The sequence below is a fragment of the Lepisma saccharinum genome, chromosome 18, assembly GCF_977018435.1.
Source record: "Lepisma saccharinum chromosome 18, izLepSacc3.1, whole genome shotgun sequence".
In the NCBI taxonomy this organism is placed as follows: domain Eukaryota; kingdom Metazoa; phylum Arthropoda; class Insecta; order Zygentoma; family Lepismatidae; genus Lepisma; species Lepisma saccharinum.
The window spans coordinates 11,229,754-11,255,812 of record NC_139246.1 but is presented as its reverse complement, the minus strand read 5'-3'; the positions used below and the strand labels follow the sequence as shown (position 1 = coordinate 11,255,812).

Below are 26,059 nucleotides of genomic sequence, written 5' to 3'. Positions count from 1 at the left end.
ATAAAACTGATTTATTATAACTCATTGATTACAGTTTCGCTTTGAGAGTTTTGTCTGTCGATTGCGCTTCTTTCAGACACTCCTCAACAAGATTCGCAGCGTCCTTGGCACAGCCCCAACACAACGTCACACCGCTTCCTCCGTGGCCATAGTTGTGGACGACCTGGAAACAAAATTTAAACATTTTATTTTTGAAGTTGCCGGGACAGATGGAAAGTAGGAAAGGTTCCACAGGAGTCACGCCGATTTCATACGATTTGGAGAAGGGAGGGGGCAAGGTTGACAATATTACATGTCTCCTTCTACCTATTGGGTCAGGGATGCTCCCTCCCCCCAAGTCAATGGAGCATCACACATAAAATCATGCCATAATCCTCATAAGTACACTGGTCAAAACAATTAGGGGAGCAAGCAAGAAATCACAAAACCAAAGTTGGAAAGTCAAAAGTAGCAATGGATGTTGATGAAGTGAGTGTGTCCTCAACCAGTACAATTCATCTGTGATGAATCATCAGCATGAAGAGCTCTCTAGTGACACCATAAGGCACGTGGCAGAATTTGTGATATGAAGAGCAATCACGAGGTCACTTGGGAACACCGGTTGTTTGGTGCTGGCAGACCGTAAGTGCAGGTGGGATTCAGTTGAGTAGTGTTGAATAGGAACGATGGCAGAACAACACGATTTAGGGGAATCTAGCTCATGGAGAACCATTGGGAGGATGGAAGCAGGGCAAACACAACGTGAGGTGGCTGCAGCCCTTGGTGTGTCACGCAGTGTCATTTACAGGTTGTGGACACGATTTTAACAGACAGGTACAGTACGAAGGAGGCCTGGGCAAGGTCGCCCACGGTCAACAACAGTTAGGGAAGACCGGTACTTAGCATTGTCGGCTCGCAGGAATAGGCAGCAAACTGCAACTGACTTGCAACGCGCCCTTGTTTTGGCAACAGGATGAAGAGTCTCGGGCCAAACTGTACGAAATCGCCTGCGGGAAAGGGGTCTTTATGCAAGAAGACCAATGGTGTGTGTCCCTCTGAATGCCCAACACCGTAGGGCCCGCAGACAGTGGGCTGTGGAACATCGTGAGTGGGGACATGGAGAGTGGAGTTCAGTTCTCTTCTCGGATGAGTCGCGTTTCAGTCTCCAGTCAGATAATCGATGCATTCTCATCTGGAGGGAACGTGGGACTCGCAATTATCCCGCACATGTGCGCGAAGTGTCTCAGTATGGTGGCGGTGGCTTAATGGTATGGGCAGGGATCAGTGTTGGTCGACGTACCCCCCCCCCCCCCTGCACATTATCCGGGACGGTACTTTGACAGCCTTACGGTACCGGGATGAGATCCTCATGCCTCATGTTGTCTCAATGGCTGCAGATATCAGTGATCGTTTCATTTTTGTGGACGATATTGCCCGACCTCACCGAGCACGTCTGGTTGACGCCATGCTACGGGATGAGGGTATCGAACGAATGGTATGGCCAGCATCCTCCCCAGACTTGAATCCCATTGAACATGTGTGGGGCACACTCGGAAGACGCATTGCTGCTCGGCCAGCGCCGCCTACAACTCTGCAACAGTTGGAAATGGCCCTTCTGGAGGAATGGGTGAATATCCCGCAGGCTGTCGTTGATAACCTTATTGGTTCCATGCAAAACAGATGTGCAGCTGTCATAGCAGTTCATGGCGACCACACGCCTTATTAGAGGCATGGATCTGTTGCGTATCTGTCCATTTCTGTTGTATCATCACCGTGCTGTTCTCCTGATTTTGTGCAGTACCTTGCAGAAATCACCCCTAGAACTCTGTTGTGCTAATGACTCAATAGACATGTATTGTACTGGTTGAGGACACACTCACCTAATCAAAATACATTGCTACTTTTGACTTACCAACTTTGGTTTTGGGATTTCTTGCTTGCTCCCCTAATTTTTTTTTACCAGTGTATTTAATTTCGACAGCGTCTCTACTACTAGCTATCCTTATGGTTCATTGGTTGATTTGGTATTTTAAGTCCACTTTATGCACAGTAAGGCTAATCAGGCCTGGACCTACAGTTTAAAGTGGAATCCGAACCACTTGTGCCTCCATCGGGTATCGAACCCGGGACCCCTTGATTACAAGGCGACGACGCTACCACTGCGCCATCAGTGAGGCTTCACTGAACACTTTACTTGATTTGTCCACTACTAAAATTCTTCCTTTTCTTCATCTAACGGATGAATTACTAAGGAAATATATTCTCCCACCCAACCTCATGGCATATATTGGCTGAAATGCTTCCCCGACGGCGCAGTGGTATCGTCGTCGCCTTGTAATAAAGGGGTCCCGGGTTCGATACTCGGTGGAGGCACATAGTGATTCGGATCCCACTTTAAACTGTAGGTCCAGTCCCGATTAGCCGTACTGTGCATTAAAACACCAACTCCATCCAAACTCAATCTGAAAAAATATTACCTGAAAACTTATGAAACCAAAATAGAAGTGAAAATTATCGTTAGGAGTGTTAGATTTATTGGCGTTTATAAGTTTACGTCGATGGGTTTGGACTGTTAGGTTCAATGGACCGTAAATACGAAGGCACCGGAAACAAAGGAACAATAGTGAAACAAGAAGAGGAGGAAACTGTGAAACTCAGTTAAGCTAAGTCCAGAAGTTGAAGTTGTTCTACTTACATCTTTTACAGAGCCACCCTCGCCTGTCAACTTCTCCCTCTCCAATCTGACCCTGAAGCGTCCTGGACGAAGACCAACCCACTCCTTCACGTATTCCGCGTGCTGCAAAGTAATTGTACACTTGGTTAAGTATATTCATTTTTTTGCTGCTATGGCTGTGTTAAATGTACCGGCTGGTGAAGAATGGGAGACAGAGAGAAAGATAAAAGAGGGAGGAATTGAAGAAAAGAGAGAGGAAGAGAGAGAAGCAGAAAGAGAGAGGAAGATAGAGTGAAAGAGAAAGAGAGACAGAGAGAAAGAAGGAAAGAGAATCCATATTTTTCCTAATATGACTGTGTCACCAATTTGCACCGCTGGAAGCCCACATAAGAGTGATGTGCGGAAAGATTATCGTGTAATTGTTGGCTCTTTCCTCGTTACACTGTCGTAACTTAAGTATCTTCAGTATATTTAAAGAAAACTATGATATCTCGAGTAGGGGATTGGCCTCGCCCTCCTCTTTAATCCATTAAAGCTTCAAGTTCTCTTTTCGGAGCAAATTCCTAGTTATAGTAATGGTTTCATTATTGGTAGGAATCAGATTAACTTGATTTATTTACCAAAACTAGGAAAAATAGATATTAAGTCAGCAATAGCTACTAATGCATGCAATTGAAACAAAACCACGTGTAATCGTTAAATACATACATTGAGATTACAAGAAATATGATTAAGAAGCCAACACGGTTTTTAAGAAAAACGAAGAAACAATTCAATAAATACACGATACTAACCTTAAGGCCAGGAACAAGTTTGGTGCAACCTTCTCGGATGAACTTTGTATCCTCAGGGTAGGGCTTTGTCGTCCAATCGTTCTTTTGGTGAGTGCCTCCTAGAACCACGGTCTCTTGGCTTCAAAGGAACACGAGGTAGCTATCAGAATGTGACCACCGAAGGGGCAGATAAAGCTACAAATTCATATCTTATGTTAAAGCTAGACACAGTCAGACTTTTAAAAATGCTTTCGAGTGCTCGCTCATTACTCCTTCCTCGCTGAGTACTTCGTACCTCATTGGTACGTATTTGGTTTAGCTTGGACACTGATTTATAGGTATTCTGTATCCTAGTAGTTTGCGTACAATACCGCAAAATTATTTAGTTACAAGGGAGAGTCAAATGAAAACCTTAATTTGTCTTATTTTTTTTTCTAGTAGCTTTCATCATGTAGTGTTGCACAAGTTTGCTGCATTTTAGCATAGACCCAGTCACTGTGCAAATTAGAGGAAAATAACCAAACCTGGACCCCACTCCCTAGCCGGACCCCCTTCCTGTTTCCGTAAGTAGGCGCTGCTAAGTGGACGAAACACGTCCAGAATAACGAAAAGATTGTGTAGGGAAGGTGTCACCAGTAACGTTTAAGTATCAGGTGCTGTAGTCTGCCATGACTTGTTTTTGTGTGAATGAAAGTTTGTACATCGCTGCACAGCAGTGGGAATTTTGTAACACCATTAGGACTTGTTTCCATGATATTAAAAACTCAATATGCTGACCAAGGCAGAAATTAATTTTATTATGAAACATAAACTAAACGTAACGTTTCAACCTTCTAGCAAGGTCTTCTTCAGACTCTGCACCAAGTACAAATGTAACAAGGTACAAAAACAGGACGATATATATACACAAACATTACTCCCATCCATACTATTAGAAATGTGTTCTGAAACATTCTAGAAGGTGGCTTTCCCTTGTCAACTGTACTGTAGAAGAAGAAGACAAGATAAGCTACCTAGATATATTGATGAAAAGGAAGAGAGGACAAGAAATTGAAACCGCTTGGCATCAGAAGAAATGCGCAGCAGGGGTATTCTACCACGAAAGAAGTGATGTAAGTGAGGTGACAAAAATAAATTTTATAAAGAATATGGAGGACAGAATCAAGAACACATGCACAAAAGAATGTGAAAAAGAAGGCAAAATAAATAGCCTATGGAAACAGCTGGAAAAGAATGGCTATGAGAAGCAGGATAGACTGGACATAAACAGAAGAAGGAAGAAAAGTGGCAGGGGAGAATTGGAAGAGAAAGAAAACGAGAGGAGGAGTATGGGGAAGAGCACAGAAAAGATATGCATAGTTCTTAGGAAAGCGGGCATTAAAACTTACAGGAAGGGAAGGAGAAGCATCTTAAGAATAGCAAAGAATGCAAACAAGAAAAAGGAAAACAGAGAAGAGGAAGAGGAAGGGATTATCTACGAAGTGAAATGTAAAGAATGTCAGAGTGTGTACATAGGAGAAACGAAAAAGAGGCTGAAAGACAGGTTGAAACAACATAGGGATGACGTACGACTTAAGAGAGAGTGAGAAATGCGATATTTAAACACACGAGATAAACAGGACATGACATAGAGTGGGATGAGGCTAAGCAGATAGGAAGGGAGAAGAGAATATTAGTGAGAAAATGGAATGAGTCCAAGTAAATAGAGAAGAAAGGTGAAGAAGATACAATGAACTGGAATGGGGGACAGAAGATAAACAAAGAATGGAAGAAGGTGTTAGAAAGAGTGGAAAGGACAAGAGAGAAAGAGGAGAGAAGAAGGAAGAAGAATGAAGGAAAAAGAGCGTGAAATAAAGAGTCCAACCACATTCTAGATGGAAGAAAATATGTTTAGCTTTTTAGGGGAAAGTACAGTTGACCTGCTAGAATGTTTCAGAAAAACTTTCTAATAGTCTGGAGGGGAGTAATTTTTGTGTATATATATCGTCCTGTTTTTGTATCTTGTTACATTTGTACTTGGTGCAGAGTCTGAAGAAGACCTTGCTAGAAGGTTGAAACGTTACGTTTAGTTTATGTTTTATAATAAAATTAATTTCTTCCTTGGTCAGCATATTGAGTTTTTGGGAATTTTGCTAATTAAGAGAGAGGTAAGTAGCAATCTTGATACAATTTAGACACTAGTAAGTATTGTACTTTGAAATTATGGTAATGGTTTGTTTGAAGATACGTGTGGTTTTATTGTATAAACAATAAGACTCCACGAGTAAAATGCCCTAAGTAGGACCCCTCAATGAATGCCTAACATTACAATTGTAATTAAAGCAAAGGGTCGTTACTCGTTAGTAAAGTCCTTTTACATATTGTTTCAGATGTTCAAAGGAAAAGGCAATGCAGGTGGGAGAAGGTGGGATGTCCAACAAATGGAAAGGGCGATTGATGCAGTTAGGATATTGGTAGTGTATATTCTATTACTTTTGTACACCTATATTCTTTATGCAAGCTCAATAAATGTAATTCATTTACTACATATCATATATTTACATTTCTTTGCGTCTTTTCCAATTTTTGGAACTTGTTAAAGGAGGGGTCCGACTTTGGAATCTTTTCCTCCGTTGTTACTTTTCGTCCCTTTTTACAGAAATGCTTACTGGCAAAGCACCATGCGCTTTAAGGTGGATTAAGTTACTCAAAACGTTAGCAAACATATCAAAGAACCCATTTTATTAAATTTCTAATAGAAATAATATGCCATAATGACACCAGGGATGAAAAACAAAACGGGTGTTCAACTTTGGTCACTTTCCTCTAAGCTTTTTGCTTTGGAGGGGATGCCAACTAAGTGATTTCATTTCTGGAGGTTTTTTCGTATGCAAATTTGCATATGTTGCCAGTCAGTAAATCTAAACTCGTGCCTTGCGATTCTAAGTACCTTAGAAAATTGGTTCTAAGCTATTAAATCTTATGATAACATTTACACATAATTTAGAAACATTCTAAGAAAACCCAAACTCAAGCCCAAAAAGAGCTTTGAACTAATAACACCGAAAACTTGACCAATATCTATTGCCAAGTTCAAACTGAATGTCCATCTAATCTACCCACAAGTTTCTTATGAACACTTCAGAAAAATATCAGTACCATGCCATGAATACTTAAAGTGGGAAACAGCCTGGTGTTCCCTCTTCTCGGTCAGGTTGGTCAGTTGCAGAATGGTGTCTTTCTTGAATCCACAAGGCTGCATACTTTTGGCAGGAAAATGTTTGGTGACGGAAACTTTAATGGACACGAATGATTTTGTTTGTTACCTGGCAAATGGTTTGATATATGCTTTCAATCCCATGCTTTCATTCTCTGTGGGGGGAAATCCCTGCCCCCCGTTAATTCGCACACTGGACCCAGTGCTGATCTACATATGATTTCAAGTTTTAGTTAGTGCCCTTAAACTTCAAGTCACTTTTAAGCCACTGCGAAGGCCATTCCACCCATCTGCCTGCGAATTGAGGACATTGTTGAACTCCCTCCTTCGTTTGCGAACTTGCTGGTGTAGTAAGCATGAATAGAGATAATTAATTTTCATTTACGGGAGAATTTCGATAAGTTTTAGGCTTCCAGAGGGCAAGAAACCTCGCTCTTTACTGGTTCAAGTGTGTAGAGGAGGCGCCATCTTAAAATGACAAAAATGGCGTTTTGAAGTACACGTGATCAGTGTTGCAGCATTGAGGTTGTTTTGTAAAGAATTAATGAGAGAGTTAAAAAAAAACTCATAAATAAATTTACAGTATAGTTGATGCCTTATATAAATTTGAACTATACAGTCTATCATAAAATTTTATCTCGGACTTTTTAAGGTTTTAATTGGCTCTGCCTCGTACAATTATTTCTTAAACGTAACCTACAGTCCAGCAGAATTAACTTGAGAGAAATGGCCGCTCTGTGAGTGATGCAACTGCGCTCGAATTGGCTAGAGAGGGGGACTTCCCGCTGTAACGGGCCAATGGAAACTCTAGAGTAGAGTTTGTAGAGTAGAGTTGACCCGTTACAGCGGGAAGTCCCCCGCTCTAGCCAATTCGAGCGCAGTTGCATCACTCACAGAGCGGCCATTTCTCTCAAGTTAATTCTGCTGGACTGTAGTTACAGGTAGAGTTCACATTAAAAGGCAACTGTAGTTATTTTTACAGTAACTCGTAGAAAGTGCTACGTGTATGAACTGCAAGTGGGTTGTTCCTATGAACATGTAAGTAAAAATAGTATTAATTTTCATGATTTTTAAATAATAAATCTAGTTACATATATAAAAATTATGAAAGTAAGGTTATATCTGAAGAAAATTGTGAGGTGCATAACATTTGCTCAGTCCATACGACACTCTTCACTGATAACAAGGATTGATGGAAGGGATGAGTGAATGATAACTCTTTTGCCTTGTAAAATAAATGGTTCCGGGTTGGAGATTCCGTGCTCGTAGCGAACACGTGCTCTTAGCGAACACCGAATGGAAAGGATTTGCAGGTGCGTGCTGTTAGCGAACACACAAACTTGTCCTGTCTTTTTTGTCCTTGAAAGTGGTCAACATTCAAGTGATGCCAGTGATACCTTATAATCATTTTAGATTGAAATTAGCTGTGATGGATCGTCAACAATTTAGGATGAAAGGTTTTGTTAAAATAGTGATATATTTCATCTTCCTTAAAATCAAATTTTGCATAGGAAATGGGAATGTTAACCAACCTAGGTTACGTTTTGTACAAAGGACAACTTCCTAAGACATTTGTAAATGTTGTTATCAATTTTAGGTTAGGCTAGCTATGTTTAGTTTTCTTAGCCTAAATAATATTTCTTCATTGTATTTATGCTAATGGAACCTAACCTAACAGGCCTAACCTAACCTTGTAGGCAGTGGCGTGCGGTGCTAAATCAGGCAGGGGAACAGGTGACCTGCACTTGCCCCCTCCCCTCCCATACCTGTCGTAATATAATACAGTAAACCAAGTAAAATTCAACCCTTGTTGAAATGAATCAAATAAACATACGAAACATATGTTAAAAATTTTCAGAAGTGACATACATGAAGCACGTTCAAATTATGAAAATACCAATGTTAAAGCAAATATGATATAATGTAAACAAAACATTAAAAACAAAATTGTTGATGCGCAACAAAGGAAAAATTAATAAAAGCAATTTATGATTGATCAGAAAAAAAATGTTTTGTTGAAACCGGTTTCATCTCTCCATTTGTAGATTAAGTTCACTTTTTTTTCTACAGTTGAGCATTGTAATTCAAACGTCCTTAATGCAATAATGGCAATCAGATGGCCGAGTTTTTTCATAACGTGCGCTAGATTTGTAGAAATTGTGACAAAATCCGAACTGTTCCAAACTCCCTCTCGGGAACAAACAAGGTTAAACAAATATTTGCCACTGGAAGAGTATCCAGTTAATCATTTTACAGAGTTGTAGTAACTTGTTTGAAAATGCCTTGTGTACGATTTCGTTTTAGTTTCTAATTAGGTTAGGATAGGTGTATGTCTGCTGTCTTTTCTGTAAAGTTCAATGTACTAAAAGCTTTCGTCTTCAGCTGGTCGATCATACAACATTCGCTTTCTTGTCCTGCGCTGCGCTTGTCTTGCTGGTGGAACAGGTGGATGCGAGCTGTTCCCTCGGAAGCTATTTCGCAGCGTTTAGCCAAGGTATTTAGCAGACGCTTAGACTCTAGAAGATTTTTCCAGTTCGTTATGACTGGCAGAAGCAATTTTGCAATGAGATTAGGAAACTATAGACTTACTACACTCCAAACTATCACTACGACGCAATTAAGCTTTAGCACATAGCAAAAACTCGAAGCAAAACGAATTCGCTATGTCTCTCGTAGGAAACAGCTTGAGAGTCCAGCTTCCGCGGTGGGAAGTGGCTCCATGAGGATCGTTTACCTTCGCGCGTGGTCGGAAATACTCGGCGTCAGAGCAGAGGGTGGGACGACGAGGGCAGGTGAAGTAAACAAACTTCCAGTCAGGGTGAAAGTTTTTCTTCGGCGTGTTGATTTCGGAAGAAAGAAGTTTTCTTATTATGTTATTATAGATAATTTAAATAGCTGAAAAGGGCGATAAGTTGAAGGGAACAGCCTGTTCCCTCTGTTCCATGGAGGGACCGCCACTGCTTGTAGGCATTCCTCGTCTGACGTCAGAACACAAGGTAGCAAAACTGTTGTGCGACAAGGAAGACCCGATTGAAGAATGATTAGGGGTGAGTCAGGTCAGCTACTGAGGTGTTTCTCCACATATGTTGGCTTATCACTGGCAACACTTGCATGATGACCACTTTCAAGGACAAATAAGACAGGGCACGATTGCGTGTTCGCTAACAGCACGCACCTGCAAATCCTTCCCTAACTGTGTTCGCTAAGAGCACGTGTTCAATACGACCACGTTCGCTAACAGCAGGGCACCGAATTGGAACACCTACATTGCGCAATGGTTCACGTACCATTTTAAACCCACCTGAGCCTAAAGTGGACTTAACACTTTGGATGAATGAGCAGCCACATCGGATAAATTCGCAAATCCGTAACCGAGGTTCGAAACGATGAACTCTTGCTTTGTAGAACATTCGCCAGTACCGGGCATGCCATTAAGATAACGAAGTAGAGGGTTTGATAGATACATACAATACATGTTGATTGATTGATTGAGTTGGTGTTTTAAGTCCACTTTATGCACAGTAAGGCTAATCGAGACTGGACTTACAGTTTAAAGTGGGATTCGAACAACTATGTGCTTCCACCGGGTATCGAACCCGGGTCTCCTTGATTTTATATATATATTAAGGAAGTGAAAATCATACCTATACTTTAAACTCAATTTTATATCTGCGTGTACTTACTTGGGTATCATGTAGTTGCCAATATCGCTGTCATCCACGATTACATGAAATAACCATGGTGCCTTCACCTGCAAAATAATACATTATCATGTAATTAACAGTTCGAACTTATACCAAATAACTCCAGGAACCTCAATAATATCGGCACCATATCTGGCATGTCGGACCCGTTCTATTAATTACATTAAAAATAAAACGACTAACAAAATATGCTTATTTTCACTTCATTTTTACATTTCGCTATGTATTTTTAAATAATAGAGGGATACAACCTCAGAAACACTCATAGAATACGGAAGTTGAAGTTTCTCTAGGACTTTGACTATCTTTCTCTCTTCTTTTTCCTTCCTGGTTCTCTCTCTCTCTCTCTCTCTCTCTCTCTCTCTCTCTCTCTCTCTCTCTCTCTCTCTCTCTCTCTCTCTCTCTCTCTCCTTTCTTTATTTTTATATTTCCATCTCTTTTGGTTCTGTCTCTCTTTGATGGTCCGTTTCTAACTAACTCTCTAGCCTTCTTAAACCCGAAGGTTTATGGCTGCAGCAACACAAGCCTTCCATCTGTCCCTATCCTGGGCAAGATCAATCCAATCTTTTCCATCTCAATGTTATCCCTCCATCTTCGTCTTGGCCTTTGATGATCCGTTTCTCTCAATCATCTGCTCCCTCCTTGCTTCTCTCTCTCTCTCTCTCTGATCATCGGTTTCTCACGCTGTCTGTCATCCTGTCGGATCCAGAATTGACACTTGGGAGGGGCGATTTTCCCGCGGACGGCCATTCTAACCAATATTTACATATAGTCTTTATGTAAACAATATGTAGCACTACTTTGTGGCCTGTAGGGATTAACGTGCACGGAATGAAGATAGAGATACCGGGGGTTCGAATTCTGGAATAAATAAAGGATGTTGTTACTTTCTTGAATCATTATTATATCTTTCCATTGTCGTGATAAACTTAACTATATAAAGATATGACGAAAAGTGGGGAAACGAAGAAACAAGGGCCTTTTCTACAGAGCCTTTGTTGGGCCATGAAAATTCGAAAAAATATATATAAAGCATTAGGGTATTTTTTTTTTATTTTCATTTGAAATGTGGATTATTAACAGAAGACATCAATAAAAACAAATAATAATATTAATGATAATAATTTACATTTGCTATTACAATATTTACAAAATATGAAAAATGTTGTAGCTGACATGAAATTTTTATACAAGATAATAAATGGCAAAATCAGAACAGATCTCCTAATCAGAGAATTCACACTTAGGGTACCCCAAAAGCAAACGCGCAACCTGCAACTCTTCCACAACCCAACCACTAGGCTATCCCTTCTACAACGCTCCCAGAAATCTGCAATAAACTTCTCCTGAATGTAGATATTTTCCTTCCACAACGTAATTTTTGTATATTACTGACCAAGAACATGTAAATCTATCCCATCTTGTTATTGTTTTTATCTTTTGTTATTTTTTGTTTCTACTTTATGTTGTTTCAGTGTAAAATGGCCAAATAAGACTGTATCTGAAACTCTGAGTACATAAATAAATAAATAAAAATATGGTTTAAATATAATGTATGCAGGTATTGGGAGGGGTGATCGCCCACATACCACGAACTTCGTTGCCACGAACTTCAAATGACGAAAAACATTGTTATACTCACCCTCATCACTTGCCCTCTCAGTGGATGAACTGATTTGTCTGCCACCAGGTGGTACGCTCCAATGCCGCAACAATTAACTATTACGTCATACTCTTTTGACAGAGATTCCAACGACGACACATGTCCAATTTTCATAATTCCTCCCTTGTTCTTGAAGATCTTCATCAAATACGGAAGGAACTGAACAGGTTCGCAAATGAAAGTTACAAATTCGTCGCCAGGCCTGAAAGCACAGAGTGTGAATTATACAAGAATGTCGGTCTTAAATACGTGTACCAATGCCCAAGCCCGTAGCCAGAAATTTATTTCAGCTCATCCCGTATTAGCAGACGCCATCTAAAGGCGAAAAAATGAAGGAGGGGGTACAAGAACTGAAGATCAATGTCTCAATATATTACAACTTATTATATAAGATGTTTAATCCTGCTAATGAAGTTAAATTAATGACCATTGTACACAGTTTAAATTAGACATTTGATTGATTTCGGAGGGGCTTGAGCCCCCTGAGCACTCCCTCTGGCTACGTGTTTGCCTATGTCATGTAAGCCAAGAGTTTATCAAGGATTTTCCATCTGAGAGAAGTGGGAGATGTAAGTGTAAATTTAGGGCCAAAATTACCATAAATAAGCCTTTATGAAAACTTTTACGGGTCTGCTGAAGAAATTTTGGCGGAGTTTCGGAATGAAAGGGGGTTGGGGTGTGTGGATAAATCACTGGCGTGAACAAATAGTGGCTGTAGGACCTAAGAACTCAGACTGAAAGTACACGTCCGTACGATTGGCATTTAACGGCAGAATCGCCCAGACCCATGCCCACGCAAGGACTATAGAGACCGTTGCGCCATCTCCAATGGCGTCACCATACTTCTTATACACCAAGGTATGTCTGTAGCAAATTTCATTACATTTGTGACCAATAGCTTGATTTTTATAAGCTAAAATCAGAGCCGAGAGCGAGTGAAACACCTAGCGTGCGAAATAAAGTTAAGCCCCTATCACACGGAACTGGATTTCTAGTTGGAATGCTCTAGTTGGCGATGAACTGACTTTCTAGGTAGTAATCATGGCCGCCTGGCTGACTGCTTGACTGGTTTTGAGGAATAGGACATGTTCTAATTGCTACTTGCTTCCTCGACTGAATTCTGTGGAACAGCCAATCAGAGCAAAGTTTGGCCATGTGAAGATAATCTGTGAGTTTGCAAAGTAGCGTTTTTTGTCTGTGGTTTCCGAGTGCATACAGCACGAAAGGCATGTTTACAATTGAAAAAGCTAAAATATTCTTCCAGACGTGTATAGTAAACATTGTAAAGTATGTATTTTATCAGCGCCGTTCTTCTCTACCTAAAACCATTTAATGCGATGCGATATTCCTCTCGGTTGAATAGTTATCGTATTTTAAAAGTGTGAAGTGATACGTTGTTTACATCTCGCGCGGCCGCCATTATGGGAACGAAAGACTATCGACAAGTACGGTATAACAAGTACCGTGTGAGGCGAAAACTAGCAAATGGGTAGCCAGTCCAGCGTCAACTAGAGCATTCCAACTAGAAATCCAGTTCCGTGTGATAGGGGCTTTAAAGTATAGACGGTGTTAAAGGCGGAGCTACTGCGGAGCAAGCGCACTCGTCTGATCGGTGCAGCGAGTGCTGTTGTGTGCGTGCGTGGTTGAAGTGAACACCATTTTGTGGACTGCCCTAAAGCATGCTTACAAAGGTAGAACAGCGATTGTGGATCCAAATACAGATGGCCCGTGGTAAAAAATGTACGAGAATGTCATCAAGATTTGCATGAAGCCTGTAGCAACAATACCTAGCCCTATCTGATGGTTGCACAATGTTGACAATATAAGGAACTCAACATGATGCAATTTTCCTCATTTTCTTACTGACACATCCCAACCTCCTCAAGAAATGCACTTACCCATTGTGCAACCATCAGATACGGCTAGGTATTGTTGCTACATGTATTTTTGTACCAACTCCTGCAACGTTTTTACAAGAAATCAGAGGCAGTTCTCACTCCTTTCACAAGTGCATTATGAATATCTGGATTTTTTGGCTTGCCTGCACCTAGTGCAAGAGCTAGGCCAGTGCATCTTGAAACGTTGACTGATGAAATGCCTTCAATTCCACCAAAGAAGAGAGTTTACTAAGTTTCCTTGTAAACATGCACAGTGTTATCACCTTTTCCTGACAGTGTTGCCACTTTTAAACCCACGTACTTACCAGCAATTTGGTAGCCCAAGTTCGACAAGCCTTTGTTGCTTCATCTTGTTGTATCCGAGGACCAGATCCAACCACAGAGGTTCTGGTTGAGGTTCCTGAGAGAACTTCCACACAGGAAGCAGCGAGAGCCCTATCTCTCCTCCATCCGGAGACCTCCAAAGGTCTTTGAAGAGCTCGTATGTCGCTCCGGACCATCGCCTGTACGAAAGGAAGAACCACAATATGAAGAGAAAGCTCTTAAGTTATTCTCTCATCTCAGCATTTGTACATAAGCGTGTTATTTTCATTATTAATAAAAGAAACAATCAGGGTGCGAAATTATTGAATACTAGTTGGAGGGGGAGAAAGATTTTGCTCCACACACACACACAAATATATATATATATATATATATATATATATACTATACCGAGTGATCAAAAAGTCACGCAACCCATGTAACATTTGTTTTTTATGGTGTTGCAGGTGGCTGGTGGTGTTAGTTGAGGCAAGAAGCAGTGTAGAGGTCCACAGCAGGATGGTGTACTCACTTGAGGAACGGAACAGTACATACGGAGTTTGAGTTACGGAACCACCGCGTATCCTGAGAAGACACCTCCGAAGAAATCAACAATTAAACGTCTGTATGATAAGTTCAAGATTACAGGGAGTGTGGTTGATGCACCCCGAAGTGGTAGACCGAAAGTTCTCACAGAAGACAAAGTAACGGATATCAGTGCAGCAATTGCCATAAGTCACGCAATTCTTTGACTCTCTGACTGACGAGGAAAAGGACAGAACATGGTTTCAGCAGAACAGTGCAACAGCTCATACCTCTCGTGTAAGCATGGACTATCTTGAATCTGTGTTACCTGGGCGCATCATTACGAAGCCACTATGGCCGCCCAGGTCTCCCGATCTCACTCCGCCGGACTTTTTCCTCTGGGGATTTCTGAAGTCTGCGACCTACGTAACGCATGCACACACTTTGGATGAACTGAAGACGAATATTCAACGTACTGTGGACAACATTTCATGTGGTACACTCCAGAGGGTCTTCAGGAACATGATCAAAAGGGTGCACATGTGTGAGGAACTGAATGGTGGCCATTTCCAACATCTTTTATAGTCTCTCCATGGGTTGCGTGACTTTTTGATCACTCTGATATATATATATATATATATATATATATATATATATATATACACACACACACACAAAATATGATATACCGTATGCATAAATAATGTTATTAAATATTAAATATAAAAATAAATTACTAAATATTTAAAAATGCCTTACTATTAAATACATATAATGGAATTAATATGTTACATACGTATATATAAGATATTTGTAAAGTAGCAAACATATTCCTTTAGCCTCCCCGATGGCGCAGTGGTAGCGTCGTCGCCTTGTAATCAAGGGGTCCCGGGTTCGATTCCCGGTGGAGGCACATAGTGGTTCGGATCCCACTTTAAACTGTAGGTCCAGTCCCGATTAGCCTTACTGTGGATAAAGTGGACTTAAAACAACAAGTCAATCCAATCCATATTCCTTTACTAACTGAATAAAGATGTAAATAAATTACAAAATACTTGGATTAGTTTTATTATGTATAAGTTTTTGCTTTCTTTTAATGTAAATAAATTAGATTTCATGGTATATTTGTCGTGCATTCTTCTATTATTTCTATTCTGTGTGTATTGGTATAGATACCTTAAAACATGCAACACTTACATTACAACCACGCTACTATGTGAGTTCGTGTTTTCAATATTATTCTAAGTAAAGTAAAGTATATTTGAAATCAAAACCAACCTTTTGTTGTTACAACAAAAACTCTCCCCCCGGATATTTTTGGTGGGGGAAATTCCCCCTTTCCCCTCAAGGGTTTCGCACTCTGGAAACAATGTTCGCTTAATTAGTATCCTAACAAAATAGCCAAAGTAAAAGCAACTTTAGATCTAAGAGAATTGAATATAAAATACAGTAACCAAACCAGGTGATGTTTTCATCTGACAATTTATTCCCAAAAATAAATGGTTCTCAATATTCAAGAAAATAGTTTTATTGTAAAAGGCCATACAACATATATTTTATGACTAACATTTCCCCCTTACTTTTAAAGATCATTTCTTGAACGAGATGTATAGAAGTTAATATCAAAGTTGAACGCATTTTAATACACTAACTGCAATGTAAAAAAATAATTAGGATCAGTTGTGCTTGATGTTTGTTCACGCATATGGTGGATCGAGTACTTGTCTCCCAAAGGATATAATACTTGTAACAGCAGTAATAATAAAAAAGGGAATAAAATTAGTTTATTTTTAATAGTTTATAATAGTTATGATTCAATTAATAACAATAACAATTATTATTATTATTGTTGCTTTTACTATTATTGTTATTATTATTGATTGGTTGGCTTTATTTTACTTCGATTTTTGTGTCACTTTTGGCTAATTTGCGAAGATGGTGATCAGTGTTGATATGACGAAATTGATGAATGGACACACACAAACATCCATGCCTAATCCGGAATTCGAACCCGGGAACAGGATCCCTGGCGTCGTAGCGCAATGTGCTAACCACTCCGCCACGGGGGCCGGCTGTTATTATTATTATTATTATTATTATTCTACGATTCAAGTTTTTTTCAATGGTCTGCCCCCCCCCCTCCATAAGCGACGCACATTCCGGGGCCTCGACTCCTTGCTCTTCGGAGGTGAGACAGTGACTTGAATATTCAAGAGCTCGACCACCGAGCTGCACATATGCCTTTATTTCTTAGGCGACTGGTTGATTTGTATTACTTACTATCCTTTAAGGAGTTGGTGTAAACAGTATTTTGTTTACATGTATGTAACCTTATTTAAAAATAAATATTTTAGATCCTATCGAATGTGATGACATGAGGCTTCCCTGGAAAAATCCTGGCTGTTGGCAACTAATTGATTTCTCAGACTGTGTCGTGTAGTCCATTCTTTTCACAAGCTGTGCAATCGGCCTCAGGAGTTGAGAAAACTGAATTGAGCCAATCACTCGTCTTGCGTAACCCAATTGTGTCTATTTATAACCGCGTCATTCCTAAATTTAGCTTAGCGGCAACGCAGCGTGCACTATCTTATCCCTGTTCTCGTCTGCTGCTTTAATTGAAAAGACATTTGCCAAGACCGAGAAAGATAACCAGGTATAGTAGAGAAAGGTAGAGAGAAGTAGAAGTAAAAATAGGGACGAGAGAAAAAAGAGAGAGAAAGAATCAAAAAAGTGTGAAAGAGGAATGGAAATAGTAAATGAAAGAACGAAATAGGAAACAGGGGAATGAGAAAGAAACTGAAAGATGGAGGCAAAAGATATAAAGTAGTAAGAAACAGTGAACCAGAGAGAAGGAGAGAATAGTCATGAGAGATGAAAATATAAGCAGGAATACAGAAAGAGTTACAAAAAAAACGGAGAGAAACGGAGAAACAGATATGGGAAGAGAAATGGAGATAAAAAATAAACGAAGAAAAGCGTTTGAAGGAAGACTACAAGAGTAGGAACACAGGAAAGAGAAAGATTGAGAGAATAAGGAAGAAGGTTGTGACAAAGGAGAAACAGGAAGAGGATAAACAGAGAGGTGGAGAGTGTAGAGACAGAAGATAGAAAAGAGAAAAGGAAAACAAAGGGAAAAGATATGGACAAAGACGAAGGGTAAAATGGAATTGGTTAACCTGCTTACATTAAGAAAAAACATTATCAGTAGTAATCCCGCTCCCATAAAATTTCGTGAGTAGGTTAGGCACGTCAGGTTAAGTACTCTTTAAGTGTTTGTGACGTGACGTTCACTGACAGCGGAACTTCAAGACACTCCATGTAGTCCGGAGGGGAGGGGAGTTGAACCCCCAACCACCACATTCTCGGTAAACACTTACCGAATGTCCTCCTCAGGTGTATCTGACAGAAGATAAGGTTCCCATAGACCTGCAGAGCCATCTGCCGTCGTGTTCGGAGACAACTCAGAAGAGATTATTGTGACGTCAACATTCGGAAACTTTTCCTGTACAGCCAAAGCAGAAGTGAGTCCGATTACTCCGCCTCCCACGACTACTACACTGGGCATGACTGGAACAAGAAGAGAAACATCATTAATAGTTTATGAATTTACCGGTAGATGGCAGCAGTGTATAGAACTTTGCCTCTTCCCTTTTACCTATTTCTAATCTGTGATTTCTCCATTATGTGAACTTACAAAGGTGAGGATACGTTAGTGGTATATAAAATGTACCTTCTTGGAGTCACAGGTTGATCTGATCACCGGTCCATTTTCAAAGTTTAAATTATTTGAACTTGCAAAGGTGAAGATACGTTAGTGGTATATAGTGCGGGGGCAAAAATAGCAAAATGCGGGGAGCAACTGCACCCCTAATCGCAGCCTCTGATTAACATAAATTACTGACTGAAATGAAATTATATGTGTGAAGTATATAACTTTAAAATTATATCCATTTTCCAGGGAGACTGTGCTCCCTTGCGCTCCCCCTGGACGTCCATGTTGATATGTATTAAGTCTTATACTCCAAGATAGTGGTCATACAATGCAAACATTCAGATACAGGTTACAGTCTTATTGAACTATGTAGTGAAATACAAAATGAAATTACCCTTGTCTTTAAAAACAATTTTTGAACCTTTTCAATGTAACCAATGGAGGTACTACAAAATACATAGTACCTTCCGTCTGCTACTTCAGGACAAAACGCGAAGTGCACAGCAACTTCGTCTTCGTTAAAATCTCTTCTGCCGCACTATCCCCAACAACGAACTGTAAAATTTCTTTGTGAACATTGGACATCTTCCTAACAGTTTTTTTTAACATGTTACGTGGAACAAACACATAGAACGTGTTAACAAGAAAACTACCCTTCACGTTACAACCAGTGATGTGCCGTAAACTATAAGGTTACGTCTACATGCGTTGTCTACACGTAATCTACGCGTAGATTACACTGGGTTGTAATTTACATAGAATACGTAGACAATCTAAAGTGCATTAAAATTAATTTTCAAGGTTTTCATGAAAGGAAAGTGAAATTTTAAACTATATTGGTTCCTAACGAACTGAAAAGAATCCTATTTACAACAAAATTTCTCTTCTCTTCTATTATCAACTATGGAAGAAGATAAAGAGTATGCAAATGAAACAACAGATGGCAGTCGTGAGGCAAAATTAATATTTTTCCCATAAAACACTAGAATATTTCCTATGTGAGGTATTTTCCTAGGTGAGAAATTGTTCGAATTTGGAAGAAAGAGTATGAAAAGTTCTCCTCACACATTAGCAACTGATACGCAGTATAATTTTATTTTAATTCCACGGCGCCCTTTGCTAAGTTATCACCTTTCGCCATGTTGTTTACGTAGATTACGTCATCTACGTGTATAAAACTGTCTACGTGTAAAATGTAGACTATCGTTGTTTACGCGTAGACGCACATCACTGGTTACAACTCGCAATAACTACAATTTCCCGATACCTTACCTTTGAAAGCAGCTGAAATTTTTGCTTCAGTGCGAGGAAGAACAAGCAGGAGGAAAATATACAACTCACATTAAGCTATAGGCAATTATCGAAAACCAAACACAACACTTGAAGAAACAAACGAAGAAATATTCATAACAACAATGCTGACGAAATTAAAAACGGCCGCTGTTCTTTATAGAGGCTGCCGCCAGTACAGGGAAGTATGTGTATCGGCATCTCTTTCAGTGCTTGCCTGTTGCAATAATAACGGTCTTACTTCAGTACTTAACATTCGGTGCTCAATATAACATGACATAATATGGCACTCTAAGGGTTAGTGTTTTTAGTTGAACGTAGGGGGCGTTGAAGGGGGCGCGGAAGAAAATTAAGGGGTGCGCAAGCACCCCCTCGCTCCCTCCTGGTGATGGACAATCTGCATCCCACTCTACTGCTGGAAGCCTGGGATGTTGTAGTAGGGTGTGTGTGTTGACTTTTTGAGAAGAGGCGCCCAAAAGTCAACCTTACTTACACTTAGTACACCCCTGTATCTGTAATGTTGCAGGCGAATGAAGCTCTGACGTCTGGACATACGGCCAGTGTAATCCTATGTAGGGCTGTGTGTGTGTGTATTGTCCTGTGTTTTATCCTTGTGTATGCTAAGTGCCCCATTACAGCTTCAGCTTTTAGCCTTGGAAATTATATATTAGTCCTCAGAGACACAGTTAGTTTTAGTTACGATAAACAGTCTAGGCCCCACGTAATGTGACGGATGAAAATAACCGAAGTGTTGACGCATCAAAAATTTATTTCAATAAATTCAATGTGGTTGCTGTTCGGTTTAAGTCTCTCCTCTTGAAATGTACAGTATTCAACTCAATAAATAAACTTGTACTTGAGGGTAGTTTCATATGGACTAAACATGAGAAAATGTGCGTACACTTAACGTATTAAATATGCTCTAAAATTGTTATTTTCGGTGAATATTTCCCAAATATATCTTGTAACTAAACCAGGAAAATTACAATAAAATAAAATCAGATACCTCTCACGCTTCTGTCCCACTAACAAAAAAATATGTATTTCTGGGCTATTGGGGGTGCGGTTGATAGATTCCCGATAACGTAACATTCATAACAGTATTTTTGAAACCTCCTTTCTGTCTCCCACATCAATCGTGATAATGGAAGCGCACGATGAGCCTGATTAAATAGACAAAATAACAAGCACAGAGGAACGTCGTATTTCACATTCGAACCAAGACACATGCTTCATATCGGAGTGAGATAACACACATAGAAAGCAGCACCGACATGTGACGAAGTGGTCAGTGTAACGTACTGTAATGCCAGCCAGCCATCCTAGGTTTGTTTCGTCCAGTGGCGGCGATTAGGGGTCCGTGGAGGGTGGTTGCCTCCCACTTTTTTGACACTTTTGCCCCCGTACTATTATGACATTAGTAGTCATAATGAATATTTTGACCAACATTTGTAATGCTAGAATACTAATTAAGCTAACTTTATCTCGGTCAGTAACGAACGGATTTAGAATAGAAGAGAATTCACGAACATAGCTAGCAATTCAACATCTAGTTCAACAATTTCTCACGAGATGTCCTTCATATGCTCTTGAGAGCAAAGGATCTCGTCAGTAGCGAAGCGTAGTCTTACGAAGGAGGCAAGCAATGTTTCAGTACAACAAAACATGTAGTACAATGGCACGCCAAGAAGGGGATTAAGGGTTTATAGCCTCATTGGCCCGGTCGCTGGATTTGTCAAAATATCATAATAAAATGACGGTTCTAAAAATAAACCATATGATCCTCAAACGTCACATTTACTTTCGAAATTCCAGGTAACGTTATTCGTATGGTAGTAAACGTCTTACATATGCGAACTTTCCGCACGACTAAAGGGGTACGTAATTTCTTATTTATTTATTAGTACTTTTATTTGTTCATTATTTTTTAATGTGGGCAAACGGTGACCAAACGGATTTAGGTAAAATAACTCATTTATTTAATTTACACTGCGTGATTGTAATTTAGGATTTGTAGGCACCCTAAAAATCGCATTCGGAGTCAAACATTAAAATAAAAAGTTAAACACAAACTTTAAAAATTTCATTTCAAACCAAAGAAACACATGCATAGACGATGTACTCACCACAATAAATTCCAAACTCCTTTGCATATATAGGAAATTTCCCGCTATCGAACAATTCAACAAATCTTAGGGCCTCAAGGTTCTCAAAACGTGAAGACACTCCCATGCTCTTTCCACAACTGGAAAGCATCCACGCAAGATCACTTTGGAAATCTCTGAAACGACCGAAAGTGATACCAACCTATTTCCTTAATTTTATCCCTCATGGGAAGGAAAGATATATCAGTATGGAGATAGAAATTAAGTGGTGGAATCAGAATCATTACAGCAGAAAGAGTATATACATAATATTTAAGTAATAAAGTGTCATACAGAGGCGGGGCCGGGGGAGGTTTTTGATTGATTGATTGATTTAGTTTATTTTACTTCGCGTTTTGTGCCTCTTAACTAATTTGCGAAGATGGGGATGAGTGATGAAATGATGAAATTGATGAATGGACATTCACAAACAACCAAGCCCGACCGGGATTCGAACCCGGGACCCTTGGCGTCGCAGCGCGATGTGCTAACCACTCGGCCACAGGGTCGGGCGGCCGGGGGAGGGTTGGCCCCCCTTTGGCCCAGTATTCCTAAGAAAAGGAAAGTCAAAGGCAGGAAAAGATGACAAAATGAGGAGACTACTACAAAAAATCCTGGGAGCACCACTTGTGTCATAATAATAAAACTTAAAACATGTTCTTGTGTTCATAATGTGTGCAATGTATACGATTTAATTGTGCTGTGTAAATATCAGTAGAGAGTTCTTTTTAGATAGCTTTATTTTCACCCCAAGTTTTATTCAAAAGCAGTCAATTTATTGAATGTGGTTGTAAAATTTGTGAAACAGCTCACTTGAATTACTGTGTAAATAATTAGGCAGTTGCAAACACTGGTGCGGTCAACACTTTCGACGTAATTTGAGCTGGACCGAGCTGGACACAGGGTGCAGACCAAGGTCCGTCGAATCTTCCCTCCCTCCCTGGGGAAACTCTTCACGGGGGTGCAGACATTTCACTTCCTGGAAACACAAACCCCCGCCCTTTACCATCTCGCTCGAACTCCCAATATCCATTTTTGTACGCGTTTTACAATTCGCGAAATCTAAAATAAATTGTAATATAAAATGATATATATATGGAATTTAGAACAATGATAATAACTTATTTTAGTTATTTTATGACTAAGAATTATTTTTATATTCGCGATCTTGTTTACGTGTTCATGAAGACACAAATTCTTTACTCGTAGTTTTTGGTGGTAATATATCCTTCTGCTTTCGGTTGAGCTCGGTTATTTTCGGGAATCACGCAAGCTCAGCAAGCAGAGCTTTTGGTATAAGCGTTGTGGACGGGTTCCACTCAAATTTCACGCTTCGCCGTGTGACTCCTTCGGGTGCGTTATTTTCCCGCAGAGCAGCCGCAAGCATTGAGGCTGGTGCTTGCTACAGAGCTGCTGAGGGAGTTTGCGGCCGTAATTTTTCGCGAAATCGAGTGCGATGGAAACGAAATAAGGCTAAAACATTAAGTACATTAAATGATATTCGAATAATGCAAGCAGTGCTTGCATTGCTTGTACTATATCTTCGCCTCTGGATCTCGTATTTATTTTCAAAGCCGTATTGTTAGTAAAACTTACCTTTTTTAACAGAAAAGAAACCTTGTTGTCTGTTTTTAGCATTGTCGTTGCGAAACAATAGTTGTTAGACATGGTAATTAGTGAACCGCGACAATATCCAAATTTGTTAATACGTATTTACAGTTGGGATTTTCTGCCTAAATCTCGGTCATGGACGTGTTCATATAGCACATTCGTTGAATCTGGTAAAAGGTCAGTGGGTTATTTACGCTTCATTTATTGTTAATTGTTGCTTGACATCAGTTCAAATAAAAAAAAGATAATTATAGATAGTAGTAGTTCCTTAACACACCATCCATTGTTAAAGGTTTCGGTTTTCTTTATTGTGTGTTTGCGAGTGGACAATTTTGCAGAAGTGCCGAATAGTTGGACAGAGGAACGGAAGACCAGGACCGGAAGCGGAACAATCGAGATGGAGGAATGTGTGGATGATGGGACTCGGATAAAAAATGGCCGAGTCTGCTGCCACGCACGTGTCAGCAGTAAGAATAAGCGTCAAATTTGCTCCTGCCACGTAATTCGTCTGCTAAGAGTATGCTACAAATCTTAAGAACAGATGAAGATGAGAAAAATGCAAGTTTATGATTAGTGGGAATGAATGTACAGGTAATTTAGAACCTTTTTCTTTACAAAGCATTTAGCGATATTATTTTAATGCCAACGGAACCTAACCTAACTACAAGAGCATTTAGGTTTATTATCAGAAGAATGCTAAGGGACCCAATCTCAAAACATTTATGTGAAAGTAATCGCTACAACTTCACAGTATGTGTTACAGACGTAATTGCATACATAGAATGATGAAATCACGATGAAACAAAGACCGAGTTTGCTGCCACGCGCACCTCTTTTGAGGATCCAGCAGAAAAAGAACGTGGCAGCAGACACTACCATAAAAAATAGCAGAGGATATTGCACGAACGATGTTTTCGTGAGGGACAAAATGAAGAATCATTACAATTAGCATCGATCTACGCTGGGGTACTATGCTAAGAAGTGATCACAAGGCTTCGAGGAACAGTTGTTGGTAAAATTACCGGGAACTCATCGTCAGGTAATAGAGATATGCTTGAAAATGAACGGACCGACAGCATAGGGGCGGGGGAAGCCTCGCTAGTCTAGTCTCGTCATACTATGCTAAACCTTATCCACCAAGAAAAAGTAAACTGTCCTTGTCCCCCCCCCCCCCAAGTTTTTGCACTTTGCCCCCTAGTTTTGAAACCCAATCGCCTAACGTCAATGATGATGATGACGATGATTATAAATGGGCTCTGTGTATGCAGAATAAAGCTCCTTGCTTTCATTATCATAGTTAATAGTTTTTTCGGGATTAAACGTGGAGAACTCTTCATGAAGGAAATAACATGTAAGGCGTTATCGGAGGATATGATTAGGAATCGAGGGATGGATATGGGGAACGATATTTATATTATCGAAATAACACAGCGATTTATTTATTTATTTAGTCTTATATACAGTGACCTGGCATATTATTTCATTACGGACTGGAAGTAGTGGCGCTAGTGTCGAATGTTTAAGGGTCTTCCCGATAGCACAGTGGTAACGTCTTCACCTTGTAATCAAGGGGTCCCGGTTCGATACCCGGTAGAGGCATATGGTGGCGTGGGTGCCACTTTAAACTGTAGGTCCACTCTTGATTACCCTTTCTGTACATAAAGCGGACAAACTCCAACTCGAATGTTTAAATCGCAGGGAATCCTGTACTTCGCATATTTTCCGATAGCACATATCTTGGCGCTACAGTAATCATTCTCACACACGCACAATGTAATTGATATCGTAACTAATTTTATACGCGAATAACTATATAAAGCGTGGTAGTTATAACACGATAGTAACATTACACAGCGGCTGATCGAGTCTGTGTTACACTTTGGACATGTTAATAGCCACCAAAAAGGAGTAAAATGTCATTTCATTGCTAGCTACATGCAGAATAATAAACTTGCACCTTAATATAAATTTATTGTTTTGTTTTGGAAACAAAAGAAAAGCAAATATCAAACAAATCAACATCCCTACCTTATTTCCAGAATCTCGTCTGTAATGGTAGTTTCTACAAAATCACAGCTGTAATGTTTTGGTGCAGTGATAAGATAGGCATGTTTACGAAACATTGCTTATCACGTGACCTTTGAGCTGTTGCTAACTTAGAATCTATCTATTTTATTCTTCCACTTTTATTCTACAAATCAGACATGTTAAATAAAGAACTGCATGCTGAGCAGGATCAGGGTAGGGATGGCCAGATGCGGATCCGGATCCAAAACTTTTTTGGATCCGGATCCGTTTGACCATCCCACACGAGCGCTTCTTTGGAAAGAAAGAATGTGTTTATAACATATTGTTACCTGCTAATATATATATATATATATATATATATATATATATATATATATATATATATATATATATATATATATATATATATATATATATATAATATACATACATACATACATATATAGTGCGTGTGCGCGATTTGTAATTAATACACTTACAAGGGAGGTTATCTAAGTGTCCCCCTCCGATTTCCATGAAACTTGGCAGGTGTATAGAGGGCCCAAAGGAACAAGTACAG

General features: G+C 39.8%; 1 protein-coding gene across 2 annotated transcripts; it reads right to left on the bottom strand.

Annotated features, from left to right (window-relative positions):
- Positions 1 to 12: 12 nt before the first annotated feature.
- Positions 13 to 25,603, bottom strand: Daao2 (D-amino acid oxidase 2). Of its 2 annotated transcripts, none has more exons than XM_083139538.1 (8): positions 25,501 to 25,603; positions 18,093 to 18,282; positions 14,193 to 14,390; positions 11,969 to 12,191; positions 10,306 to 10,373; positions 3,448 to 3,565; positions 2,675 to 2,776; positions 13 to 163 (listed from the first exon to the last, which is right to left on the bottom strand). In XM_083139538.1, exons 2-8 carry the CDS (start codon positions 18,278 to 18,280, stop codon positions 29 to 31), a joined length of 1,032 nt encoding a protein of 343 aa, XP_082995664.1. In that variant the 5' UTR covers positions 18,281 to 18,282; positions 25,501 to 25,603; the 3' UTR covers positions 13 to 28. The 2 variants fall into 2 exon arrangements, with proteins under 2 accessions (XP_082995664.1, XP_082995663.1); XM_083139537.1 differs by lacking the exon at positions 25,501 to 25,603 and adding an exon at positions 21,844 to 22,049.
- Positions 25,604 to 26,059: the final 456 nt, after the last annotated feature.

What these genes read in the sequence shown, in the direction of transcription:
- Daao2 (XM_083139537.1), bottom strand. Translation starts at nt 21,973, where the DNA reads ATGCTTTCCAGTTGTGGAAAGAGCATGGGAGTGTCTTCACGTTTTGAG. An exon ending in AACTTGTTCCTGGCCTTAAG is followed by an intron (nt 2,777 to 3,447) that starts GTTAGTATCGTG and finishes ATTACTTTGCAG; the next exon opens with CACGCGGAATACGTGAAGGA. An exon ending in AGGGTGGCTCTGTAAAAGAT is followed by an intron (nt 164 to 2,674) that starts GTAAGTAGAACA and finishes TTTTGTTTCCAG; the next exon opens with GTCGTCCACAACTATGGCCA.